This window comes from Dermacentor silvarum, chromosome 6 (assembly GCF_013339745.2).
Source record: "Dermacentor silvarum isolate Dsil-2018 chromosome 6, BIME_Dsil_1.4, whole genome shotgun sequence".
Lineage (NCBI taxonomy): Eukaryota > Metazoa > Arthropoda > Arachnida > Ixodida > Ixodidae > Dermacentor > Dermacentor silvarum.
Genome location: NC_051159.1, coordinates 28,708,948 through 28,734,530, shown reverse-complemented (window position 1 = coordinate 28,734,530; position 25,583 = coordinate 28,708,948). Strand labels below are relative to the sequence as shown.

The 25,583-nt window shown below is 46.6% G+C and overlaps 1 protein-coding gene across 4 annotated transcripts in view; it reads left to right on the top strand.

The window, feature by feature from the left end:
* The window catches only part of LOC119455352 (cytoplasmic aconitate hydratase-like), a 607,544-nt gene that overhangs the window by 468,418 nt on the left and 113,543 nt on the right, over positions 1-25,583 (top strand). For 2 of the 4 annotated variants that reach the window (XM_049668715.1, XM_049668714.1), the window contains exons 4-5: positions 7,434-7,571; positions 7,851-8,024. In XM_049668715.1, the coding sequence (XP_049524672.1) occupies positions 7,434-7,571; positions 7,851-8,024 (312 nt within the window). The remainder of the gene's footprint in view (positions 1-7,433; positions 7,572-7,850; positions 8,025-25,583) is intronic. The other 2 variants (XM_037716735.2, XM_037716736.2) reach the window with 2 other exon arrangements.

Genomic DNA, 25,583 nt, shown 5'->3' with positions numbered 1-25,583 from the left:
CAGGCTTGCCAATGCTCCGCGGGCGCTAGGCTTTGCTCTCCCAGGATGCAGACCACGTGGCTCTCGTACCGACGAGTGTACTTCAACAAAACACTCGCGAAAAGGCTTAGCATGTTGAAAAGTTCAAACATGCTACAGCAACCATCGCCTCTCTCAAGAAAGCACGCCGCCGCCGACACTAGCGATCAAAATCCACGCTAGGACTACGCTTCGGTTGAAACAAAGGTTGTCTCGAACCGAGCAAAACTGTTAAAATTATGATCCGATGCCCCAAGAGGTCCACGTTGGGCAGCCAGATGTGGGGTCTCACGGGCTCTTGGGACAAAGGAACAACAACACAGTAGTGCAAACAATCAAAAGGGCATTTATTGCACCTTTCATACAATAATACACACTAGCCGAATTACTACCAATAGAACATTCACATGGGCGCGCGACAAATCAAGGAAGTCCGACTCACCGCGACCCGATAGCGAGCGAATACGTTCGCCCCATGTTATGACACCATCGCCTAGTCGTTCACGTGTACAGTCACGCGAACTGTGGCGCGCTCGAACGATCCGTGTTCGTCCATACTGGTGTCCTGCTCTTAGCCTCGCGCGGCGGTGGCGCGAAGCGGGCCGGCGCACGCGCGAAGCGTTCGTGCGTGTTGGCCGCCGATCCCAAGCCCAAGAGAGAGCAGAGCGCCTTCGACCTTTTTCTCCCAAGTCACCCCGCCGTTCGGTGGCGTTAGCATCGCGACACTCGCGCCATCTCTCGCAACGCGCCGCCACCACTCTGACCGCCTGCGGCGCCCAGCCACGCGGTGAAGCCGGACCACAGGAGACGCGTGAGAGTCGCGCATCCCCACACATGAGAGGTACCACAGCCCACAACAGGTGATGCCACTCTGATTTTCCATTTTCGTCATTTTCTAACTTACAGATGCTTTTTTCGCTACAAATGAGAAAATCGTTATTTGGGAAGCCTAATCTTTCAGTCTCGCTTGACATAATATTTTGCTGTTGAGCTCTTCCACGTCAGCGTGTGCTTGTCATAATGCCACTTGTGCACTCATCTGTTGTGTGACTCAATCCAGCAGCACCTCGTAATTGCATCTGTCCACTATGACAAAATGCAAGAAGGGACACAAAATTTAGCGCAGTCCCAATTTAGGCAGAAACCATTGACGGAAACATCACTAATACCTAGCCTGCCCAGCAGTTCCATGTGATGAGTGGTTCATGAGGTACCCTCCAGGGTGCGCACAGGTCCTACAAACCTTTGAATACCCTTGAATTTCGAAAGTCCATTTTCAGGGACCTTAAAAACCTTAAATTTCTGACCAGTCCTTGAAAAACCTTGAATTTCTGGACTAGTAAATTTTAATTTGTACTTATCAACGTGTTTTCATACCTATTTAGCCCATTCTCGTTAGGCAGCTGGCAACACTGGTTGCGCCGTGCGATCACTCAACGAGCCTAACCGAGCCACGTGGTCACGTCCGTGTGCTGGCTTTACCGTAGTCGTGCCTCCGTGCTGTCAACACTTTTTGGAATAATCGTGTCTTCTACCAACTGATGTGCTGACAAACAATACCCGGAAAAAGCAAGTTTCAGCTTGGCTCCACCATGATGACTACAAGCAGTGGATTGCACCCGACACAACGAGTCCGCATTGGGCTAAGGGCAAGCTTTGTGGCAAAACTTTTAATGTGACTTCCATGGGTGAATCAGCTTTGAAAAGTCACATGAAAAGTGCCAAGCATATTGGTGCTATGAATATAGCGCAAGGGAGCACGTTGAAACGCCACCCGACCCCTGTCGCAACAGAGCAGTCCACTACCGCGTCTCCGTTACAGTCAACAAGCCTAAATGATGCTTGTAAAACACACGAGCTTGTCACTGACGTCGAAATTCTTTGGACTCTGAAAGTCGTGGCATCCCACATCTCGTACCGGACGTCATCCCAAGCAGGGGAGTTATTCCAGAGCATGTTCCCGGACAGTGAAATGGCAAAGGCGTTTTCTTGTGGTGAGAAGAAAGGCGCCTACGTGACATGTCATGGTCTCAGGCCTTTCTTTCTTTTGGCCTTGCAGCGAGTGATAGAACAGTGTGAATTCTTTGTTGTACTTTTCGATGAGTCGGCAAATGACTGTCTGCAAAGTAAGCAAATGGATGCGCATGTGAGGCTCACAAAGTGACAGGCACCGGGCGCGGGATGAATTTGGACCGGTGGCGCCTTCATGCGGTGGCGCCGCGAATGTAATGGCATGTGGCGGCCGGGCCGCGCGCAGCAGGCGCTGCCGTAAAAGCAAGTCTGATGAAACATGTTGCGCTTTTGGGTGCGCCAACAGTTACTGAAGCATGACTGAAGCTGGTTAGGACATTCAATTCAATCGTTGTTCATCGCGGCATTGTGTTTTTCAGGCGGAAAGTCTGGATATGTGCGGTCTGTAGGCAACAGCTAGCGCGTACAGACATGCTCAGCAATTGAAACACGATACTCGAAACGCATGGCCGCCAGCGCTTTTCGCACTGACTGTAAGCGCTGGGGACACCAAACGGATGCATTGTGGTGTAGAGTGAAAGCGAGAACCTTTCTAACGCATTATGACTGCATTTGGTCCCACGGCGCTCACCTGTGGCACGAAAAGAAAAAAAAAAAAACGGTGGCAGCCGCGCACTGCCAGCGCTTCAATCGCTGGGCACTGTACATTTCCGACGCTGATTTGCTATGGTCTAGTTGTTCTAACGTTAATAAAAGAGCCGTTCGTACGCAAGAGCTTCGTGTCGCACTTGCATGGCTTCGTCTCCGCAGTGTAACGGCTCCGGAGCTTGGGCACCGAAGACGAACACTCAGATTTGTAGTCATTTTGCTGTCTTATCAGTGCAACAGTCTTCCTTTAATGTACATTTTCCTTCCTAACAATTCCCAACTCTGGTTGCGTCCGGCACACGACTGTGCTGTGCATCGACGGCGAAAGCCAACGCAGTGGCGTGTTCACACTCGCCGCCGCCGACGGCTCCTGTCGCGCTAAGCTATATAAAATGGGCCGTGACTGAAGATTGGGCTAGTTTATAAGCAATTAAGAATGGGGAAGCATTGCAAAAATAAAAGAACTACAACGGACAAAGAACGGGAACTTACTGACACATGTGCGATCGGTGAAGCAGCTCAAGAAACAGAATAAGGAACATGTACGTCTCCTTTTTTTTCTGTCCATAATTTTTGTGTTATTCGCATATTTCCATGATTAAATACGCGGTAATGCTAAAGCGTAAAGCAAAATAACATCTGGAATATAACTGCTAGAGTTCCACAACTTAGCTTGCCGCGGTGAGCTCCGTTCGCGTGGTGCATTTGCATCGCAATTTGCGCTCGTTTTCTGCTTTATATACTACCTGATGCCACGAATGTGATCTGCCTCGTACAAGTGACGACCTTTCTCAAAAGCAGACACACGAAAATGCGTTTTCCGGTGCGTCAGCCCTTAAAACCAGCAGTGCCAAATCACTGGAAGCACCGAGCGCCTTCGTCCCGTCGTCTGCTTCACATGCCAGTGCTCTGACAGCTGCCGTTCGCTGCGCTGTTCGCCGGCATATCGCCGGCGCGCCGCTGGCGCCTTACGACGGCCGCCCGGTGCCTATACCTCTGTTTTTATTGGGCATTCTACAGCTGATGACAATAAAGAAAAGTTGCTAAGCGCCCTTGAGCCATTGCCTCTTGCAAAGATTATTGAGATATCCATGGATGGTCCCAATGTTAATCTGAAGTTCTTCAAGGGTCTCCAAGAGCACTTGCAACAAAATTATCAAGTGCAATGTGTCGACTTAAGCACTTGTGGGCTTCACACAATGCACAACACTTATAGGGCGGGAGTTTCAGCTACTAAATGTGGACTTGATTGCCTGTTTTCCAGTCTGAGCGCACTTTTTGAAGATGCTCCAGCACGGAGAGAGAGACTTTTCGGCAGTCACAGCCCAATACACCTTTCCTCTCAAGTTTGTCGCCCACCGGTGGTTGGAGAATGTCCCTGTAACTGAGAGAGCGTTGTTGGTGGGGTCTGACATCAAAAAGTACATTGAAGCAGCTAGAAAAAATGTTGTGAACCTGCCGAAATGTGCCTCATTTAACAACTCGTGGGAGTACAGCTGTGATATTTTGCTGCCAGCAAAGTTGAATTTTGAATTATGTGTAGCAATGGCCCTGAAGCCTTCTCTGGTACAGTACCAAACAGACAAAGCAATGGTTTTTTTCCCTGCGAGGGATTTAGAAACTGTTTTGAGGAAGCTGCTCACGAAGTTTTTGAAGTGTTCTATGCTTTCTGCCAAAGGAATTGTCGGTCTGCTAAAGGTCGATATTGATAATCCTGACAACCATCTCCCACTTGAGAAGGTGGACATTGGCTACAAAGCAGAGCAAATTATTAAGAATTCTCGAGTAAGCACAAAGGATGTGTAAGTTCCGGATGGAATGTAAACAGTTTTTAGGCAATGTCACTAACAAAATTCTAGAGAGAAGCTCCTAGAAGTTTGTATTTGTTAGTGGCCTTTCTTCACTGGAACCACAACCAAGCAAGATGAATGCATTGCAGGCTTCAGAAAAGAAAAAAAAGTAGTCAGTGCGAGGTTGGCCATGGATGAGAGCGAGGCCGGGCTGTCTTCTCTGAGCGTTGCACGGGAGGGGGAGGCTTTCAGCCGTCGTCGGCAAGCGGCGTCTCACCACCCCGCGGTTATCGCCCGTCGCGAGCTGCTTCACTGGAGAGGGTCTGGAGTGCCAAGCGCGCGAAGGTAGCGTTGAAGACAGGAAGAGTGAGTCGTTCGGCTCGCAAAATGCCGGAAGCGGGACCACAACCGTAGTCACAGGCAGGCTCTGGACGATAAAAAAAAACAAAAAACCAAGCTGTCACTTTGCATATCCAATGTTAGCTGAGCTAATTCTCGGCAATTTTTTTTAGTTCCTTGAAGTAGTTTGTAATGTGTTTCTGCTTCTTGCTTTTGAAGTGAAACTCAACCAGTATTTGGCAAGGAGCGCCAACATGTTTCAGGAATTGCCTCAGCATTGAACTCATGTTGCTGACAGTGGTGCCGTAGGTTAGTGGCCCACAGACCTCAAAACTGTCGTTGGCGCTTTCAAAATTCTCAGAAGAGACAAAAGCAGTAGCATGGTCTGCTGAATTTATTTTCAAGCTCTTGGTAACTTTCACTTAGTTACATTGTTTAGTTTCTTATCAGGACCTTACGGTGTGTTTGAATTAAGCAAAATGTTGAATTAACGGGAGCCAAGTGTATTTTAATGAAGCTAATTTGTAATTGCAAATTCTACATTTAGCCTCTTAAAAGGGCCCCGAAACACTTTTCTAATTAATCATAGAATGGCCTCAATCTAGAATCACAGATGGGCGCTCGGGCTACCCTGCGTCGCCACGCCCCTGTAGCTACGCCACTCACAGAGACCAATCAGAGCACACGGTTATCGGAGGACTCGACGCGGCACCTTGTGGTGGCCATGGTATCTACACCTCGCAGCATGTCGGTGCAATCTCTAAGGCCATGAACAGCAGATAAGCGGTGCATAACTGCTGTTTGTAGACTGGAACTGCAAATTTTAGTTTTTTTTAGATGGCAGACACATATATATTTACAGTATAGACCACTTATAACGTAACTGCTTATAGTGCAGGACCGGATATAGTATGGTCTTTTCAGACTCCCGTTAATTTTCCCATAGCACTCCATGTATACGCATACCGCTTACAGTGCAGCCGCGTGAGATGAAATACCCGTTATAATGCAGCTTCCATGGGAATATCTTGCCGACAAGGGCGGTAGCGAGCACGCTTCTCAATGAGGTGCGCCCACCGATGGGAGAGGAGATCAACGAGGGTGATGCGGAGGAGGAGCACGAGACGTGGAGCACAAGTCCAAGGGCGATAAAATTGTCGCCGCGCGCCGTATGTGCGAGTGAAAGCGCGCGGGGGATGCGAGCCTTCACGGAGAGCGCACGCACAGCAGAGAGCAAACGTGACTTCCGTCGCGCAAAAGGCCCTGGGGGTATGGGAGGGAGGGAGAGGGGGCGACGCTGTGCTGCGGCACCAAATGCGTATCTTGCAACCAGGCGCAAGGGGAACTGGCGACGCAATCTCCCACGTGAAAGGAGCAAAGCGGGAAGGCAGCGCGGGAGGAAGGGAGGGGCGGCTTCTACTCTGCCAACAAATGCGTTCACGCCTCTGCCGGCTGTCAGTATTGTCGCACGCACCGTATCTTGAAAGCGACCTCCACACGGCTCTGACCTTTGTATGCGCTGTGCTTACGCCACTCAGTTTCTGTTGAAGCGATAGACTGCACAAACCTTCACTTGCTGCAGCGGCCACGTTTCCCCACGCCCGCATTTTCACAGTGGTTGTCTGCGTTCGAGTCTATTCATGTATGCTTGTGCGCTTTGACACCACGCTTGTTAATTCAGTTAGTAAGCGAATGTGTCAAGTTTATGCAGCCGATAAAACTACTATCCCTACTCCTTATAGCTCTCTACTAATTTGCTATCGCAGTTGATGCTTCGCCTTTCGGGCGAAACTGGGACATTTTTAAATTATTACTTTGTCTGCCTCATGCGAAGATTGTCGGTACTTGGACATTTACCTTTCAACGTTTGTAAATTTAAACGGATGCAAAACTCCCAGTCGCATGCTTCGATTCTCGGACACATGCGGCTGCTTGGTCTACATGTTTTGCATATGTGCAGGGCTTGAAAATTGTTGTTTTGGTTATAGTGCGGTACCGCTTATAGTGCAGATATTCACGACTCTGGCAACTTATGTAATAAGCGGTCTACACTGTATATATGTATATATATTTCATTTATTTAACTCAACATTAGCAATACTAGTATTAGTGACAATTCTCGGGATATTGAAATCCACCAATACTGGTTGCTTGGCTGCCTGCGACGTAGCTTCTGACAACATTGCAAAGGAGAGGGCAAGCAATATATCACATTTTTTTTACAGGAGATTGTAAATTCCCTGTTGCATACAGTTGAATAATATTTGGCTCGCATGTAAAGCCTCGTCTACTAATTGCCAACGTTTTCTTACTGTGTTCAAAATGTGTTTCAGGGCCCCTTTCATTGCTACCACTGAACTGTTTTGAGAAAATAGTGTGCCATAGCAGACCAGTTCAAACCCACAATTGTTCTGACTGGCTCAATTATTAGGACTGTTGCAGCATTGCCTTGGATTGGGCCAGTGTCAAACTGCAACTGAAAATTCAGGCACTGTAAAATGGTTTGCTTGACCTTTTTTTTTTCACAAAATCTGCATGTGGCACATCACAAATATTGCTCTTGGTAAATGACAGAACTAGCTGCTTTTCTCATTATAGGGTGATTAGCTGTTTGGCTGCTAGGACAATCAGCAAAGCAATTTACCGATGCTCTTGTTCCTGTCACAGGGGTGTTCCAGCCGTGGTGGACTTCGCCGCCATGCGCGATGCTGTTCAGCGGCTGGGAGGGGACCCCTGCAAGATCAACCCGCTCTGTCCCTCGGACTTGGTGGTGGACCACTCCATCCAAGTGGACTTCTCTCGCATGTGAGGGGCACGCCTTGGTCGGGTGCACATACGCGAGGCGCTCGGAGTGTTTTGCATGCGCCAGGGTAGGAAGCACAGCTGCACATAGAGTGAGCAGAATGTTTCGCTCTGCCGACTGGCAGTTGCTGTGCCGTCTGTTGGCTTGACATGTATGTATGCTGTAAGCCTGATGTGTACAGCAGAGAACCTGTTTGTCGGCCTGGCGTGCATGAGAGCAGGCCTGATTGTTGCACCGAGGAAGGGGGGAGGGGGTGGCCTCTGAATGGCGCCTGTTTCCAGCCTCTTGTGCCAGGCGCCCAACCCGGGGGGAGGAGGAGGCCCGCGGCCCCGCCTGCAGCACACCGTCTGCCCTTTTCACGGCCGCCCGGCTGTCGGGTGCGTCTCTGGCTGCTGGGGGAGGGCCCCACATAAGCTGACACGCAGGGCGGGCCCATGTCTCCCTGCTTATGGTGGGTGAGTCCCATAAGGGCACACAGCATCTTCCGAGGACTGCACAGCATGGAACAAGAGTTTTTGTTAGCCCAGATGGTATGTGTCGGTCTCGAAAGATTCAGCGTAAAGAAACATCAAAGGCAAATATTAAGCCTAGCTAGATTGATAGTTTATTCGTCTACAAGCCGTTTGCACATCTACACATCGTTTTATCTGTGCCAGTATATCACTTTGTTGTTGTGAAAATTGCTGTCTAAGGTCCTGCCGCTGCTCTTCAATTTTAACAGCCCTTGCAAAACGGACGAGTCGACATGACCTCCCTCTATTCCACTCTCTGAATCTGCCAGCGCAGACGTCACACAATTGGTACCTTAGTCCAGAACTGGTGGCGCCACTCTGATTTTTAATTTTTGCTGTTTTCTCATTACAGAAGCTCTGTTCGGGCTACAAATGATGAATCCATTATTGCTAAAGCCTAATCTTTCAATCTAGTTCGACTTTATATTTTCCTTTAGTGTTTACCTTTAAAGAGGCAACTCTAGGTAACAAAATAAGGATAAGAGCCACTAACTACTCTTTCTATGTAAATCTAAATGCTCTACTGTCCAGGTGTCACATCCTGCCAACCTATTACAAACACTTCCTACATGATGCATATTGGAACAGTACAAAAATGCTACAGCATAGACCGCTTATACCAGTAGTCGTCGTAGACGCGAATATCTGCGCTGTAAGCGATACCCCACTATTTTTTTATTTTTCAAAGGCAGCACACGTGCAAAACATGTAGACCAAGCAGCCCTTGTGATTTAAAGCATGTGACCGGGTTGTTTGCATCCATTTAAATTTACGAACGTTGAAAGGTTAACATCTGAGAACCTGCGTTCTTCGCATGCAGCAGACAAATAGCACAGAGAAAAAAAAAACCTACTCGTCTATTCGTACTTCCCCGTGGCACCACGCCACCAACTCCACAGGACTAATCCAAAACAGCCACCGAAATTTCGCACACGGTATGGTTCCTCATTAAGTTTTTCAGACTGATGCAAGTGCGCAATGTCGAAAACATGGCGACCATGAACCAAATTGCTGCCATTCAAGTGTTGCAAGTGCCGCCCATGCCCTCACTTTCGTTGTCGAGGTGGTTCCTTCGTTTTCCACGTGCTGTCTGCTAACAGCCACTGTAAAGTGCTTCATTGGCTCGGCACCAAACTGCAATTTTCGTTGCAGACTATCGGTGAAGCAGCATTATAGCTATGCTTAGCTGGCGGTGAGTCGCATGGCATGTCGTCGCAAGAAGCTCGCCCTTGACATGTTCATCATCATCGTCATCAGCCTATATTTATGTCCACTGCAGGACGAAGGCCTCTCCCTGTGATCTCCAAATACCCCTGTTTTGCACTAGCTGATTCCAACTTGCGCCTGCAAATTTCCTAATTTCATCACGCCACCTAGTTTTCTGGCGTCCTCGACGACGCTTCCCTTCCCTTGGCATCCATTATGTAATTCTATTGGTTCAGAAATTATCTATTCTTCGCCATTACATGGCCTGCCTTGCTCCATTTCTTTTTAATGTCGGCTGGAATATTGCTATTCTCGTTTGCTCCCTGACCCACACCGCTCTCTTCCTGTCTCAACGTTAGGCCTCACATTTTTCGTTCCATCGCTCTTTGTGCGGTCCTTAACTCTTTCCATACCGTGCCCATTTGGCATGGTTAGCCCTCTATCGATGGTCTGAAACGCCGCTTTCGAGACCTTCCGCGCTTCTCACGGACATACTGCGCTATCGGACGTGAAGGAAGAGAACTATATTTTAGTTTTGTAAGCAGTTCACTTTTTTCCCACGAGGCAGTGATTTTTAAACGCGCTCCAGAGTTTCGCGATCATCAAAGGTGAACGAAAAACTAGCCACCCGCTATCGATGCTTTGAAACGCCGCTTTCAAGACCTTCCGTGCTGCTCACGGACACACTGAGCCATCGGACGTGAAAGAGGAGAAACTATATTGTTGTTTTCTAAGCACTTCGCTTTTTTCCCTCCAAGCGGTGATTTTTAAACGTGCTCCGAAGTTTCGCGATCGTCAAAGCAGAACGCAAAAATGTCCGGCTCGGGAAACAGCGCGCGCACTTCATATCGTGATTCCGCTGCCTCTACGGCTGATCTTATCGATACGTCGAATAGCAGCAAGTCAGAGGATGCGGACTTTTCGTCGGGCTTTGAGTCTGAAAGCGACGACGACGCAAACCAGCCCGAAACATTGGCGGTCGCAAACCGGCACGCCGAACTGTAGTGCTTGCAGTTGAAATTTTTATAGCGACGACCTGTTCAATAAAAAATTAAGATTTTTTCGGAGATAGAGTCTAATAGACGGCAATACATTTTGTATGTCTCATAATTTTCGTAACATTTTTTTCTTAGTAGGTACAGGCGTGTCTTTACAAACTTTGTTCAGTTTTATCGCACAATCTTGATTTTAACAATTTATACGTTTTTTATGACATACATCTCGTAAATAAAACTTTTATGCGTGAAAAGTGCATTCGTTTTGCTTTCTGTTTATGTATTACATTAAATATTTAGTGCAGTAGTTCTTTCAGAAAAAAACATCTGCGATAACATACAAAAAAACACCTATTTTCCCCATGGTAGGGAAAGAGTTAACCTGTTCTCGAGTTTCTTTGTTAACCTCCAAGTTTCTGCACATATGTTAGCACCGGTAGGATGCAATGATTGTACACATTTCTTTTCAACAACATCGGTAAGCTCCCAGTCAGGATTTAGCAATGCCTGCTGTATGCACTCCAACCCAATTTTAATCTACTGTAAACTTCCTTCTCATAATGAGGTTCCCCTGTGATTAATTTGACCTAGATAAACGTACTCCTTTACAGACTCTAGAGGCTGACTGGTGATCCTGAATTCTTGTTCCCTTGCCAGGCTATTGAACATTATCTTTGTCTTCTGCATATTAATCTTCAACTCCACTCTTACACTTTCTCGGTTAAGGTCCTCGATCATTTGTTGTAATTCATCCCCATTTTTGCCGAATAGAACAATGTCGTCTGCAAACCGAAGGTTGCTGAGATATTCGCCGTTCTCACTCCTAAGCCCTCCCTGTCTCAGAGCTTGAATACTTCTAAGCATGCAGTGAATAGCATTGAAGAGATTATGTCTCCTTGCCTCATCCCTTTCTTGATTGGTATCTTTCTACTTGGTAGCTGTGGAATCCTTGTAGATATTTGCTAAGATATTCACGTATGCCTCCTGTACCCCTTCATTACGCAATGCCTCTATTACTGCTGGTATCTCTACTGAATCAAATGCCTTTTCATAATCTATGAAAGCCATAAGAGGCCTGCGGCGAGAGAAAGGAAAGAAGAGGACGAGGTGAACTGAGCGTTCCAAACGGCACGAGACCTCGAGGCGCGTGAACCGAGCCGTAATCGAGGAAGAAACGGCACTGTTCGAGGATTATCGATGTGGCTCTGGGCCAGGAAGGTCGCATCGTCAGCTACGCTCTGGCGACGGGAGACTTGGAGGTCTGGCCGAGTCCGTGACGCGGGCAGTCCAAGGTGCAGCCGTTGACCTCGGAGACGTTTGAGCGAGGCTACTTAGACCAGCTGCATCACACGGCAGGGCCGGGCGCTCCAGAGAGGATCCCCCTTCATCGGAAGACCAGCGCGTTCGGTAATCCCTGGAACGCCACGTCGGGGCTTGAGAAAAGAGCTGGACGGAAGCGGCGGCCGAACACGTCATTAGGCCTAATCCGTCGGGCCTCTCTGCCGCGTCAGCATCAGCGACCGGGTTACAGGCATCCACCAAGGTGACGACATCGTGAAGATTGTCGGGAGCAATAACTTCGAAAGAGACGCGACGCGACTTGGACGAAGAGCCCCATGAGTCAGCGTCAAAAAACATGAGGAAACGTGAAGCGGCGACGTAGCCCAATAGGCTAGAGTTGTTAGACTGAGGAGTGTAAGAATTAAGACTGGCTAAAGGGATAGCTTAATTAGCTGCTATTTTTGGTTATGAGTTAGAACTGTTTGCACATGTTATATTTTGTTTATTATTTACGGTTACATTTTAGTTGGGATTTTTGATTTTTTGTGTTTACTCCTATTAAATCATACTTGCTGTGCTGTCATGCGTCTCCCAATCTCCTCTCTCATAACACCCGCACGCCCCCGAGATCGGTGACAAAACATGACAATTGTACTCTGCAGATTTCTCGATTTCCTGATTGATGACATGGATGTGATCCATTGTAGAATATCCTTTCCTGAAGCCAGCCTGTTCTCTTGGTTGATGGAAGTCAAGTGTTGCCCTGATTCTATTGGAAATTATCTTGGTGAATATTTTGTACAATACTGAAAGCAAGCTAATGGGTCTATAATTCTTCAATTCTTTAACGTCTCCCTTCTTATGGATTAGTATAATGTTGGCGTTCTTCCAGCTCTCTGGTACACTTGAAGTTGTGAGGCATTGCGTATAAAGGGCCGCAAGCTTTTCAAGCATGATATCTCCTCCATCTTTGATTAAATCTACTGTTATTCCATCTTCTCCAGCAGCTTTTCCCCTGGTCATGTCTTTCAAGGCCCTTCTAACTTCATCGCTAGCTATAGAAGGAGCCTCTGTATCCGATTCATGACTATTTCGAATGAAAGTAGCTTCACTGTTTTGGGCACTGTACAGGTCAGTATAGAATTCTTCCGCTGCTTTTACTATGTCATCGAAATTGGTGATGATATTACCATGCTTATCTTTCAGTGCATACATCTTGCCTTGTCCTATGCCAAGCTTTCTTCTTACTGATTTAATGCTGCGTCCGTATTTTATGGCTTCCTCAATCTTTCCCACATTATAATTTCAAATATCCCTTACTTTTTTCTTGTTGATTAGTTTTGACAGTTCAGCGAATTCTATCTGATCTCTTGAGTTGGACATTTTCATCTTCTGTCGTTTCTTTATTAGGTCCTTTGTTTCTTGGGAGAGCTTCCCTACAGGTTGCCTTGGTGCCTTACCTCCCACTTCAATTGCTGCTTCTGAGATCAGCCTAGTTACGGTTTCATTCATTACCTCTATGTTGTCTTCATCTTCCTTTTCTAAAGCTGCATATTTGTTTGCGAGCACCAGCTCGAATCGGTCTGCTTTTACCCTTACTGCGTCTAGGTTGGCCGGCTTCTTCTTGACTAATTTTACTCTTTCTCTCTTCAAATTGAGAGAAATCCTAGACCTCACTAACCTATGGTCACTGCACTTAAACCTACCTAACACTTCTACATCCTGCACTATGCTGGGATCGGCAGAAAGTATGAAATCTATTTCATTTCTTGTTTCTCCATTAAGTCTTTTCCAGGTCCACTTCCTGTTGTTATGTTTCCTGGAGAAAGTATTCATTATTTGGAGCCTATTCCTTTCCGCGAATTCGACCAACATCTCTGCTCTAGCGTTCCTTGAACTGTAGTTGCCAATTGCTTGTTCATTAGCCTGCTTTTTCCCCACTTTTGCATTGAAGTCGCCCATTACTATACAGTGTACTGAATTTGCACCTTTCTCATTGCTAATTCAACATCTTATAAAACTGTTCTATTTCTTCATCATCATGACTGGAGTTTCAGGTGTAGGCTTGTACTACCTTTATTCTTTACCTCCTATTGAACTTTATTATGACAACTGCTACCCTCTCATTAATGCTGTAGTTTGGGTTCATGGGCAAGCAGCCACAGCAACTACTGAGAACGCCTATCAGGTTTGTGTGTGCTTATACTGGCAGGAACGGTGTGAACATACATAAAGCCTAAATGCTGCGAACTTAATTTGCAGAGTACAGCTCAAGGGTGGATGAAGGCGTTAAAAATTTTTTCATTTATCAAGTTACCTTGATGAAATTTGGCATGCACGTGCATCATTGAATGGAGATTGAAAATGTACAAACAGATTTCAAATATCTCATTTATGAAGGAAGATATGACAAAATGATATATTGCAATTGGGTAATTACTTACGGGTTGTTATAGTAATTTGTGATTCGAAAAGTTATTTTTCAGAAATATGTAGGTATTCTGAAAGATCCCCCACACAGGCCAAATCTAATAAAATGTTTATACAGCTATATTATTGATCAGAAATAATTTTCAAAGTTGGAGAAAGAAAATTACCTTGCAGTAATTAACTTAGAAGGGTTTGGGTGCGAGCTAGTTGGTACTGATCATTCATATTTAAAACGGTGCAAAAAATTACGGACAAAAGAGAACACGGGACGACGGCTGTGTCCCGTGTTCTCTCTTGTCTGTGTTTTTTGGCGCTGTTTTAAATATGAGTAATTAACTTGCATATCACCTAATTACAAATGTATCAAGGTTATAAAAAAAGGAAAGCTTTAGCCAGTAGTTGAATTGTTACTGAAAAGAATGATACCAAGTTTCTTAAATCCGTTCATATACACATTCTCAAAACTTCCATAAGGCAGAAGTACCTCACAAAAAAAAAAGAACAAAGCTGAGAAAATCGCATTCAATGTTTTGCAAATGTTGGAAATTTTATTTATTGAGCCTATGATAAAAAGAATGAAGCTCAGCTTTTGCTGAACACAGTGGAACCAATTTTATTGAAATCGGTGCAGGAAAACATTGTTTTTATTTAATATATATTCAGTCGAACCCACTTATAACGATACCGATTTAGCAACATATCAGTTATAACAGTGAGAAGTTGCTGCACCGTCAACTTTTGTATGTTTTCTATGGTGAAATAACCCGCTTACTACAATGCCCCCATGCCACATTATTGATTATAACGATGAAGTCTGGCTACTGGGTGTCCGTGCCAAAAGGGAATGGAATGCGAACTCCTTGAAAGGAAAAGAAAGAAATTTGAGCCGTTGCACGCCACCGCGTGCTGCTTTCCATCCTTCTCCGCATCGCCAGCCTCGCGCGCCTCTGTCCCGTCGCTCTTCCACCCCTCCGAACACGAATGGGCTGCGCCCATAGCTCTACGCCGCGCCACCCTTCGAAACACAAAAGACTGTGCCAACTGTGCTGATAGCGCTGGGGCTGGCGGAGCGCTGCAAATGTGCAACGTAATAGAGTCAAAACGACGTTAGCGTCCAAACGAAGCGACAGAGTTCGCATCACCATAGTCATCACTCATCAGTGAAAATCGTACTGGAATGATAGCAAATGCTTCGTGCCTATTTGTGCCTTTAACGCATTAGGGACCACCATACTTTAAAATGTACAGTACCATTTTCATTTGTAAATAATTAAAGAATTAATATACTTTGTTCCTTAGTACGCCATTTTGCTAAGAACAGTCCTCCCAAGACAACCCCGTTGTAGTTTTTTTGACAGCTCCATGATGTATTTGATTTATTCATCGCCAAACTTGGAGAAGTTCTGAACATAGCCGGTGCTGCCGTACATGCACCTTTATTTTTTATCAAGCATATCATATGCTGCATGAAGCAGCATATGAAGCAGTGTGGAAGTTTTAGAAAGGAATGACGTAAACGATGAATGCATGACGTTCCATATACAATACATAGTTATAGCGTCGCAAGTAAATGTAGATAGGTGTACTTTGTAAAGTACACTGGGCCTATGTGTATGCTAGAGGGGTGTGCTTGTTCTCGAAGCACACACGGGGGCATTTTTACCATTATTTTTTGCTATATATATATATTTTGCTGACTAGAAACACTTCAGAGACCATCGCAGGTAAAAAATATAGTAAGGATTACATCAAGATTGCTATTATTCCTCCTCGTTCTTTTTTTGCTGCCGAGAAAGATGACGACGCTCTTACCTTCACAGTCAGTAAAATAGCGAGCCTTGTTGCATTAAATTTAGATGAATAAAAAGCCATTTGGATATCATATGAACATTATTTAAAACGGCAGATAATTTATGCAGGATTTTGTTACATATTGGAAAATAGGTGGGGGGAAACAGAAAACAACAAAGACGATCTATATTTGTCTACCAATTGAGATGAGTTATGCAATTGAAAGTAGAGCAGCCCGCATTGAGGAACCAGACGTAGATCCCATCTCTTGAAAGGTTCGAAAATTCTAGCGAAAATGTTGCCGACCAAATCATATACCAGGACTGAAATGAAAGAACCAGCTGTTATTGGAGGAGATGCCACCAGTCCGTTGAATGTTTCAACTACCACTCAACCAAATGGGGGCTGAATGCTTTAGTCTTGAAAACCTCCATTCATCGAAAGATATCTCGTGTAGGTCTGCGCCAATAATATATGTTCATCGCGAGCGCCTCTGAAAGCAACACCAGAGTCCTTCTCCGTGAAATTATGCTACACACTTGAATAGTAAAAACACCTCCCAGTAAACACTATTTCCCACTAAAATGTTCATTTTGCTACCAGAAGGTTATGAGGGCTTACGCAAAGTTTTACTCTTCGCCACTGCAAGCTTTTTGTTTTTTGAAGCTCCAAAATATAGCATTTACCATTTGGTAACCTACATCAGGTATTGCTCCCATAAAGGCCCAGCATACTTTATAAAGTACACTATTGTAGCGTTTCAAAGAATAAAGCGGCACTCATGAAACTTTCACAATGTATTTACAGTGTGAAAATATTACCTCATACAAGAAATCTGCAAATTTTAACGGGTCCTTAAGTGGTCCTTAATGGGTTAAAGCCTTTATTCCTGTGTTTACCGCCGCGCATAGAACCGCATTGGCCGTGTGCCTTCATGACTGCATAGCCGTCATCCATGATTTCATCGATAGCGACCGCGATTTCGTCCGCAGCGGTTGCGGCAAACAGTAGTTTCGTTTTGACTCAGTATGCGCGTCGGCCGCGTCATTTCATAACTGAGTAGTCGCCATCCATGATCGCGTCGCTAGCGACCGTGGTTTCGACCGCAGTTGCAGCAAACAGTAGTTTCGGTTTGGCTCAGTGCATGCGTTGACCGCGCGCCTTCAGAACCGCGAGGCCGCCGTTCATGATCGCGTCGACAGTGGCCGCGGTTGCAGCAAACAACAGTTTCATTTTCACTCAGTGCAAAGCTGTCAAGGAAGGATGAAGAGCACCGGCTACATAGCGATGGGCAGCGACCTGGCGACACGGGTGAAAAAAATAATCAGGATAATGGAGAAAAAAGCGTGTCTCAGATGAAGACGCACGCCGCGGCCGCATTGTGACAGAAGTCGCGAGGCCTTCGCCGCTGCGAGCGCTAATCAATCACGAGGTTACGAGAATCGCAGCATCCGCACTGCTTTTCTGCAAAATAGAAACAAGATTCTGCCGATTCATTCAGGAAATGAGTGCGTGTTGACGTAGAAAGCATTTGTTTATTGTTTTCTTGATACCCTTGATAATTTGAGATTCGGTTAATGGGGGCATTTTTTCGGCCCCTTGAAATCTGAATTAACGAGGTTTTACTATAGCAGTGCCATTCTTGAATGCCGACAGCCGCGAATTGTTGCACGTGATCAGAGTAGAGTGCGCAGGCAGCAGAGTTAAATAGTCAACACAATCAGCAGCCAAATGCAGCAGGGTGGGGGGGAGGGGCACTGGCCTCTCTGCCATTGTAGTTTTCTCAACAGCTCTGCCATTCCCTATCTTGGTTTTCTTCATGCAACCCGGTTATAGCAATTATCGGTTATAACAATGGAATTTTCGTGGCACTTGAATATTGTTATAAGTGGGTTCGACTGCAGCAGTAGGCAATAACACTGCCACAGTGATATAGGCGCAAACTCGCCACCATTGAAACTCGCTACCATTGTGACATGTGAGCAAACTCGCCACGGTTGACGGTACGCGCACGAGACTTATGTCGTGTTCAACACGTAAGCTGCGGACACACTTTTGCGTTGTTCGCATTTCCAAGTGCTCCAAATGCTCTGTCTCCTCTAATGGTGACATTGTAGATGTGCCTAGTCTCAAAACAGGGTCTAAATTGCAAGAACTCGTGGCTGCATGCAAAGTCGCAGGAACAAGTGTGGCTACGATCCTGTACGATTTGCCGAGTAACACGGCAAGGGCGCGATGTCTGCAGCATCCCATAGTGCCTGACTACACGGCACAGGGCTTTGCTTTGCTATAACTAAACTGCTGCCGCAATATGGGATTGCACGATGCGTTGACTACTTTAACGGTCCAGTCCCACGCAATCCAATTACTTGCTCGTATGCCGGCTTGTCTGATCCTTGCGACAAGTTCTTCCTCTTTCTCGCAGTATGATTGGATAACGGTTGCGCTTTTCTTTCCCTACACGAGTCCAGTTTAGAACTTCCAACAAGCATCGAATAACCACTGCTTGCGATCACAGTGTGATCAACAAAGAAACGTGAGATGGTGGGTACAAAAAGACAGAACTTTGAGGTTTCGAACGATACCACAATGGCGGCGCTCATTTGTGGGTGAGACGAGAGATTGCTTCGTGAACTGCGGTGTTTCTGCGCAATTATAGGTTGCTTTCTCACCGTCCGTGCTGACAAAATAATGTTTTTCTGACATTTTGAGTGCATTTTCAGCTAAATCGTTTTGACACGACGTAGAATAGGCATTACAGATACTGACACAAATGGTTTCCAAAAATACATTTTTTTCGCTATTTTAAATTTTAAGGCCCATGTCCCCCCTCTTAAACAGTGGAGTCGAGGTCGCACACGCAATAACTTCACTTTACAACGACATGCATTGCAATGGGCGAAGGCAAAATGCAGTCACAGCTAGGACCATCACTAAGTTTCAATTAAGTAGAATTTTAATGAAGCACAACATGCAATAAAATTCTGAAAACAATTTTTCCAAGGAGTCTTATTATAAGACTGTATTTACTTTCCACACACAAACTGAACAGCCAGAGAATGTCTCACGTGCTGCTGAGAAGCGGCTGGATTATTATTTTTTTCTCTATTCCTTGTTCGTTCGCTTCTCCTCCTCCAACGCGCGCATCGGTCTCCCCTGCCCTCGGCCAGCCCACCTGGTTGATAAGCACACTTGTTACCTCTCTTTGTGTGCAGGATTTTCCGACAGCCACGTTGTGACCGGCATTTCATCTCGCGCAGCACCACTATAGGCGGTATGCATGGAGTTCCATGGGAGGGGTATGTAGGAGTAGTCAGAAAAGACTGCGTTATAGCCGGTCCTGCACTATAAGCGGTGAAGCGGTCGGAGCTGTAGTCCCTTTCTTTTCATTTTTAACAGCAAAGCTGTTCTAGCTAACCGTAAAAAGTGGCGCCTGCTGTCGCAAAACCTCACTGAGCTACAACGTCACTGCGTTGCCTAGCTAACACCTCGTGGAGTGGCGTGTGACGTTAAAGGGCCCCTAAACCACCTCAGATATTTTTTGAACATTTCAAGTAAACGTGCATCGAGTTCAGAATTCCGTCACGATCAACGATGCCAAACGCTGCAACGCTACGCGCCGCGGGCGCGCCACAAAATAAAAAAAACAATGCCGTCCTCCTCTCCTGGCCTTTCCGGTATCCCCAGCGGTCGTCACGATGTCAGCAGGGTGAATCTGGTGATGTCAGCATCGGTGACGATGCCCATTGGTCGAACAAGGACCTACGACTTTTGGTTTGTCTGCTAGCAGGCACGCGCTCTCCCTGCTCTTCCTTGTTGTGTTGCTCGCTTGTGCGCCCTTGCGAATCGGTAATTACAGCCTGCAACGCAAGTGCCAAATCGCTCGCGTTCCAACACAGTCGTGCTTAGCAGTCTGATTAGCTGTGCGAACAGAGTGCGACAGTGTTAGCCTTTCTAGACGAGCGCGCAACACAGGGTCTATAGCGGCAAGCTTCGCGTGAACACGGGCCTGCACCGCAGCAACAACGGGTAGCCGAGAAGCGCTGAGTCCACGCCCCCGTTACCGGCACGGTAACTCGCCGCATGCCGTTTGCCATTCGCGGGCCGCCGTTAGACGGCGAGATTTCCTTGACGTACAGAGGATGATACCGGGACCCATTTGTGCGGTAGCCTTACCGCCACCGCCGCCGATCGCTCGACGGCGCCGTAATCGTCGCTAGGCCTTTTCCGGCTCGCTTCAAAGCTAAAACGGACGGCGCTTCGGAATGAATTACCGATGCTCGCAATATTTTCTTATTGCTGTTATCACTCTTCGCAATAATTCTACACGAAGGAGAAAACACGGTTATATTAGCGGTGCCGTCGGCTGCGATGCGAGCACAGCCGAGCCGGTCTTCTCCCGTCGGTAGCCGTGCACGGCAGCTGAGCTCGACAAGTATCGGAGCTCTCGAGTTCATGTTTAACGTTTGTTAGTGGATATCATTCCTCATAAAATGTACAGTTTATGCATCACTTTATCTAGCGAAAATTATTTTGCTTCTAACAGAAGCTGCAGCCGATGTTTTTGTCGCCGGTGGCGGAGGCGCGCAGCTTCGCAGTCGACGATTGGCCCGTTGATCGTGCTGCGGGCAGTGCGCCGGCCGAACCACCGTCTACTTTGGACGCCTCTCGCGCGGCAGACGTTCAAGGGCACGGGAGGCCGGTTTGCCATCGGTATATTTGCCGCTAGCGTGGACGTGCCTTAATCGGACGTGGGAGGTGTTTTGAGAAGCGCGTTGGCGATGACGTATGTCATGTGACATTTGGAGCAGCACTCAGCGAGGAGGAGAGACCAGCCGACGAGGAGAGTAGCGAAGGAAAGAGCGAAACGAGCAAGGGCCGTTTTTTGATCATGAAACGCGTGTAACTCCGATATTACGGCATCATTTTGAAAAATTCTCACGGCTACGTGTTCGTTGTAGACTCGTGCACAACGGCAACACCACAACTAAATTTCAGCCTCTGGGTGGTTTAGGGGCCCTTTAAGGAGAGGGAAGGAGAGCATGTGCGTGGCATGTGCAATGCTTGGGAGAGAGAAAAAGAAAATGAGAACGAGACGCGCAGAGCTGCTGCCGGCGCCGCCCATGCTGCCTAGCCGCGCATGCGCCGAAGCACTAGCGATGATGTCGCCTCGCGTTGCCTAGTAACCGCCGGCGTAGGTGCACGCTCCCTTCGACCGACAGAGACACGGCTCCTGCCTGCATGCCTGCATTTGTGGCATGCCAGGAATGCTGTCGCTCGTAGGCGCCGACGTGCCCAGCGCTAGTCACGTGAAATGTCGTGAAAGGGAAGGTACCTCCGAAAATGATCGCTCGAGAATACCTTCCCTACATGCGTAGTTAAGTTAAACCAAGTTAAGACCTAGCAGCAACCAAGTTAATACCTAGCAGTAGCAGCCAGTAAGGCTTGAGGATGGACACTTTCGCTGTGCCTAAGCTTTGCACGACCAAGTGCAATCTTGCCCGCTTTTTTTAAAAGAATGCTTCAAGTAACAGCATGCGCCAGTATTATTGCTCTTCTTGCCCAGGCCCTGGTTCACACCCATATGCAAGGACATGCCTTCCTAAATGCACACTGTTCTTTAATCCTTTTGCCTCGTTCTAAATTCATTGCCTCGTTCTTGGCACTTCGCCGTAGGTATGTGGGTTCCTGTATCACATGGCTTTAATAAAAAAAATAACATGCGACCGATTGTCGAATCGAACCTCTGCTGTCGAGCACGGCAGCTGGCTGCTCTAACCGTTGGGCCACAATTGCAGGCGTATTTCTCTCAGTCCAAAGCCAGCCAGGTCTGTGAAACACTCGGAACATGCACCTCATGCCACTTCTCGTCCGCTTTCCTTGTGACAGCAGGCACCATCTTAGACTGCACTATCTCCAGGACTGGCCCACTTTGTCCAACACTTTCCTCATAGCAGCTTATGCTACGTAGAAAAACTGTGCTACGTTGTACTGACTTAATGATCGCCTAACTTAATCATGTTTTAAGGGGAGACGTTGCTCAAGCAAACTTTTTCTTAATTTTTTGAGCTAGGATGCTCAAAACTGTACTGTTATTATAACTTCCGTTCCTCTTTTCAAATATGTAATCTGTATATGTAAGCTGTTTTGGCTGAATTTTTTGCACGATGACCTGTGCCCCTGTTTGTGCAGACAACCTTTCTAGGCAATTATCACAAATTAGGATTTTAATTCACCCTAGATGGTTCTATATAATCTCTAATTGTGGGGATTTCTAGTAGAAAATATTTTATATTCATTTTTTCTCAACACAAACAAAGAATTTCAGATATATGCACATTTTCATTTGTATTTGTTTGGTTTATAACACTCAAGATGTTTTAGTAATACTAAACGCGTAATTAAATAGATTTCCCCACTCCATCCATCTTGAGAAACTTCTGTGCAAAATTTTGTTGCTCTGTAACAACTGAAAGGGGAAAGAATAGTGTGCGCAAACTTGGAAAACAGGCATAAACATAATTCTGAGAAAAACACAATTGTCGCTCAGATCAGCTGACACTTGATGAGGGTATAGTTCCAAGTGTTCACAAGCACATCATCTCTCTAGAACTGGCTTCGGTAGACTGAGGATACCCACAAAACCTCGACATCTGATCACGTCCGATGGCAATTGCACTTGCAGCGAGCACTGCTTTTCGCATAACTCTCATGGGCTTTCACTGCATGGTTCCGGGCCGCAGTCAGTGCGGCAGGTAGCAGCAGCGCAATATGAAATGCATGCACAAGAAATGACTGCTGCAGGGCACCTGCCGTTCATACACATAGCCTCTACTACATAAATCAAGGCCCTTGTACTTGCTTAAGACAGTGCAGGTGCCACACGGTGCATTTTCAGTTGCGGTCGAGCCCAATCGACATCGCATTTCTCGATTGCGATTGACTCATTTGCACAAGCTGTGAAGAGGAGCCAATCGCGGTCGAGAAATTTTATCCCGATCGGACTTGTTCGCGACCGAAAATGCACCGTGTGGCACTTGCAAAAAGGAAAGCTTTTGATTTCTGCACGTCGCTCATATAGTGCCACTCACAAGTTGCATCCGCATTTTGGCTTCAATGACTGCACTTGCACTGCTCCTGTCGCTGCCTGTCTTGTTATCTTGGAACGTTGCCAGATTATTTTCTGACAAGCTCGCAAAAGTGATAGCATCGCTGATGAAATCAGACCCACTTGGTTCAGCAGTGCTCACTTGGCTTGAAGGTCGGCATGGCGTGCTGGACGCTTCGGTAGCACTCCTTCGCTTCTGTTTGCGTTTTCCCTTGATCATTTCGCAACTTCACTTGTTTTGAAGGCAAAAGTCACGCTTTTCTTCAGTGTTTATTGTAGAAAATTCTAGATAATGAAACGAAGAATGTAACTCACTCTGCGACGATGTGCGACGTGTTCACAACGAAGCCTCGCCAAGATGGTGACAGCCAATGGCTGTCCCGCATTCGCATCACATGATTTAAAAGGCCAGTGAGAGCTTTCAAGGGCAATAAGTATCTTTTACATTTTTTCCCGCGGATATACAATACCGATGAGTGGCAGCCAACCTTGCTGGCATGCGGGATAGCTGCTCAAAGATCAGCAAAAATAGTGTTGATTTCTCAATTTCTTGAGTCACCGTGACTCATTCCAACGTGTTTTTAGTTTACTTTTAGAGCATATCTTGTTTTTGTATTTCACTGCGTGAGAATAGAGGGTTCAAAGGTGATAAAACATGTGAAAACAAGAAAATGATTTAAAAATAAAAAGTTTGATTTTCCGACTCGTGTCTCCTCTTAACATTTCTTCATTGGAGTATAAATGCCAACGTCAGTTTAACACACCACATGACATAGCAATAGGTACGTATGATTGTATAAGATGTAGTCGCTGATGACATCACAATCTGTGTTTCTCTTGCTTAGACTCGTCCACTACAGTAAAGCCTCATTAATTCGGATTTCACGGGACTGAAAGAAATCGAATGAACTGAATGTCAAATTGTTGAAGGTATCGAGAAAACAACGAACAAATGCTTGCTACGTCAACACTCATTTATTTAATGACTGAGCAAATCCTGTTTATATTTTGTGCAAGAACAGTCCGGAAACTGGAATTCTGTTCACCTCGTGACTGATTGGCTCTAGCAGTGGCAAAGGCCTCGCGATTTCCTTTGCAGCGCGGTCGTGGCATATGCGTACATTTTTTCACTAATGTGCGCGCACATGCCAATTATTTTTTCACCAGTAGGCTGGTCGCCAACAGCTCATGCGTCCATTCTTGACAGATTTGCACCGATTCAAAACCAAACTACTATTTGTCGCAACCGTTGTAGACAAAACCGTGGGTGGCAACTATGCAGTTATGAAGGCACACGGCAAACACTGTGTTAGGTGTTGCAGTAAATGCATGAATAAAGGCTTTAAGGGCACAAATAGGCACAGAGCATTCCGGCATTGCTGTCATTCATGATTATTTCCGCTGATGACTATGGTGATGTGGATTCTACCGCTTCATTCTGTTTGGACACTAGCGTCATTTTTTCTCTTTTGTATCGCACATTTGCAGAGCTCCGCGCTCACCCTGTTTGGAGAGTTGTTCAAATTAAGCGATGTTCGGCCATATACGTCTGAATTAGCGAGAGTTTGATTGCATTAAATAATGCATAAGTCTGCTGGGAATTGTGCAATTTTCCAAATTAACGAGGGTTGAATTAACTACGTTTACTATACCTATGTAGAATACAATAATCACCATGTCATAAGCTCACGTTGAATGGCTGGCGTAGAAATCATGCCTTTGCCGCCTGTAATGAATTGGGTTCGTGTCTTATTTAACCGGCCGAGGTGTTGCCTCGGGGCAGAAAGAAACAAAGCCAGCTGCAAATTAACAAGCACAAAAACCACACTTTATATAAAAAAACAACATCAAACAAAACAGAGCAGGGACAAGACATTAATTCACTGAATCTCAACGTGAGTTGGCTGATACTATGATAACCAACCTAAAGTGCAACCCTGTGCACGCAACAAACAGCGCGAGGTTCAGCACAACGCTCTCAAGCTGAACGCGGTGGACGCGAAGGCTATACAAAGTCCGGGTTCTGCTCACTCAAGTCGTGAAAGAAAGTTCACCGGTGTTAAGTTCCTGCTCGAAATGGTCTGGCTGACGAAGCTATAGGAGCGACACTCACAGAAGCTCGAGGACGGCCGAGCCGTGCAGCTGTCTGGTCGTCGCAACGCCGCCCAGTCTTCGCAAACCAAGAGAGACGCCACAGGTCGCCGGGAAAGCTCTTTGCGTCTGGGTGGAGGCCTCTGTGAGCCCGGGTCCAGGAGCCCGTCAAGCCCGTACCTCCGCACCCCAGAAGCCTTCCTCGAACGGTCCCTGTTTAACTCGTGCCCGGTAGACACCAGGCCATCGGGGAAACATCGATGTGATTGGGTGAAGGCCTTGTACGCTCGGGTCCTTCGGGCCCTACGCGCGTACACCTCCGCACCCCAGCAGCCATTCTCGAACCGCCCCGCTGACGTGTCTCTTCCGGACTTCTTCTTCTTTAGATTCCTTTTTTTTTCTTGCGCCGCTCAGCGCGCTCGCGCCAAAGCCACATGGCAATTCGTCGTCGTCGTCTTCATTGCACACACAGCTCACGCGGCGCCGTAAATTTGCAACTCCTTGATCATCTGTCGATGACGACTAAGCGCACATCATGACACCGCCATACAATCATCTTCAATGTGATTGCCGTCACACAGACTTGCGACACACACACAA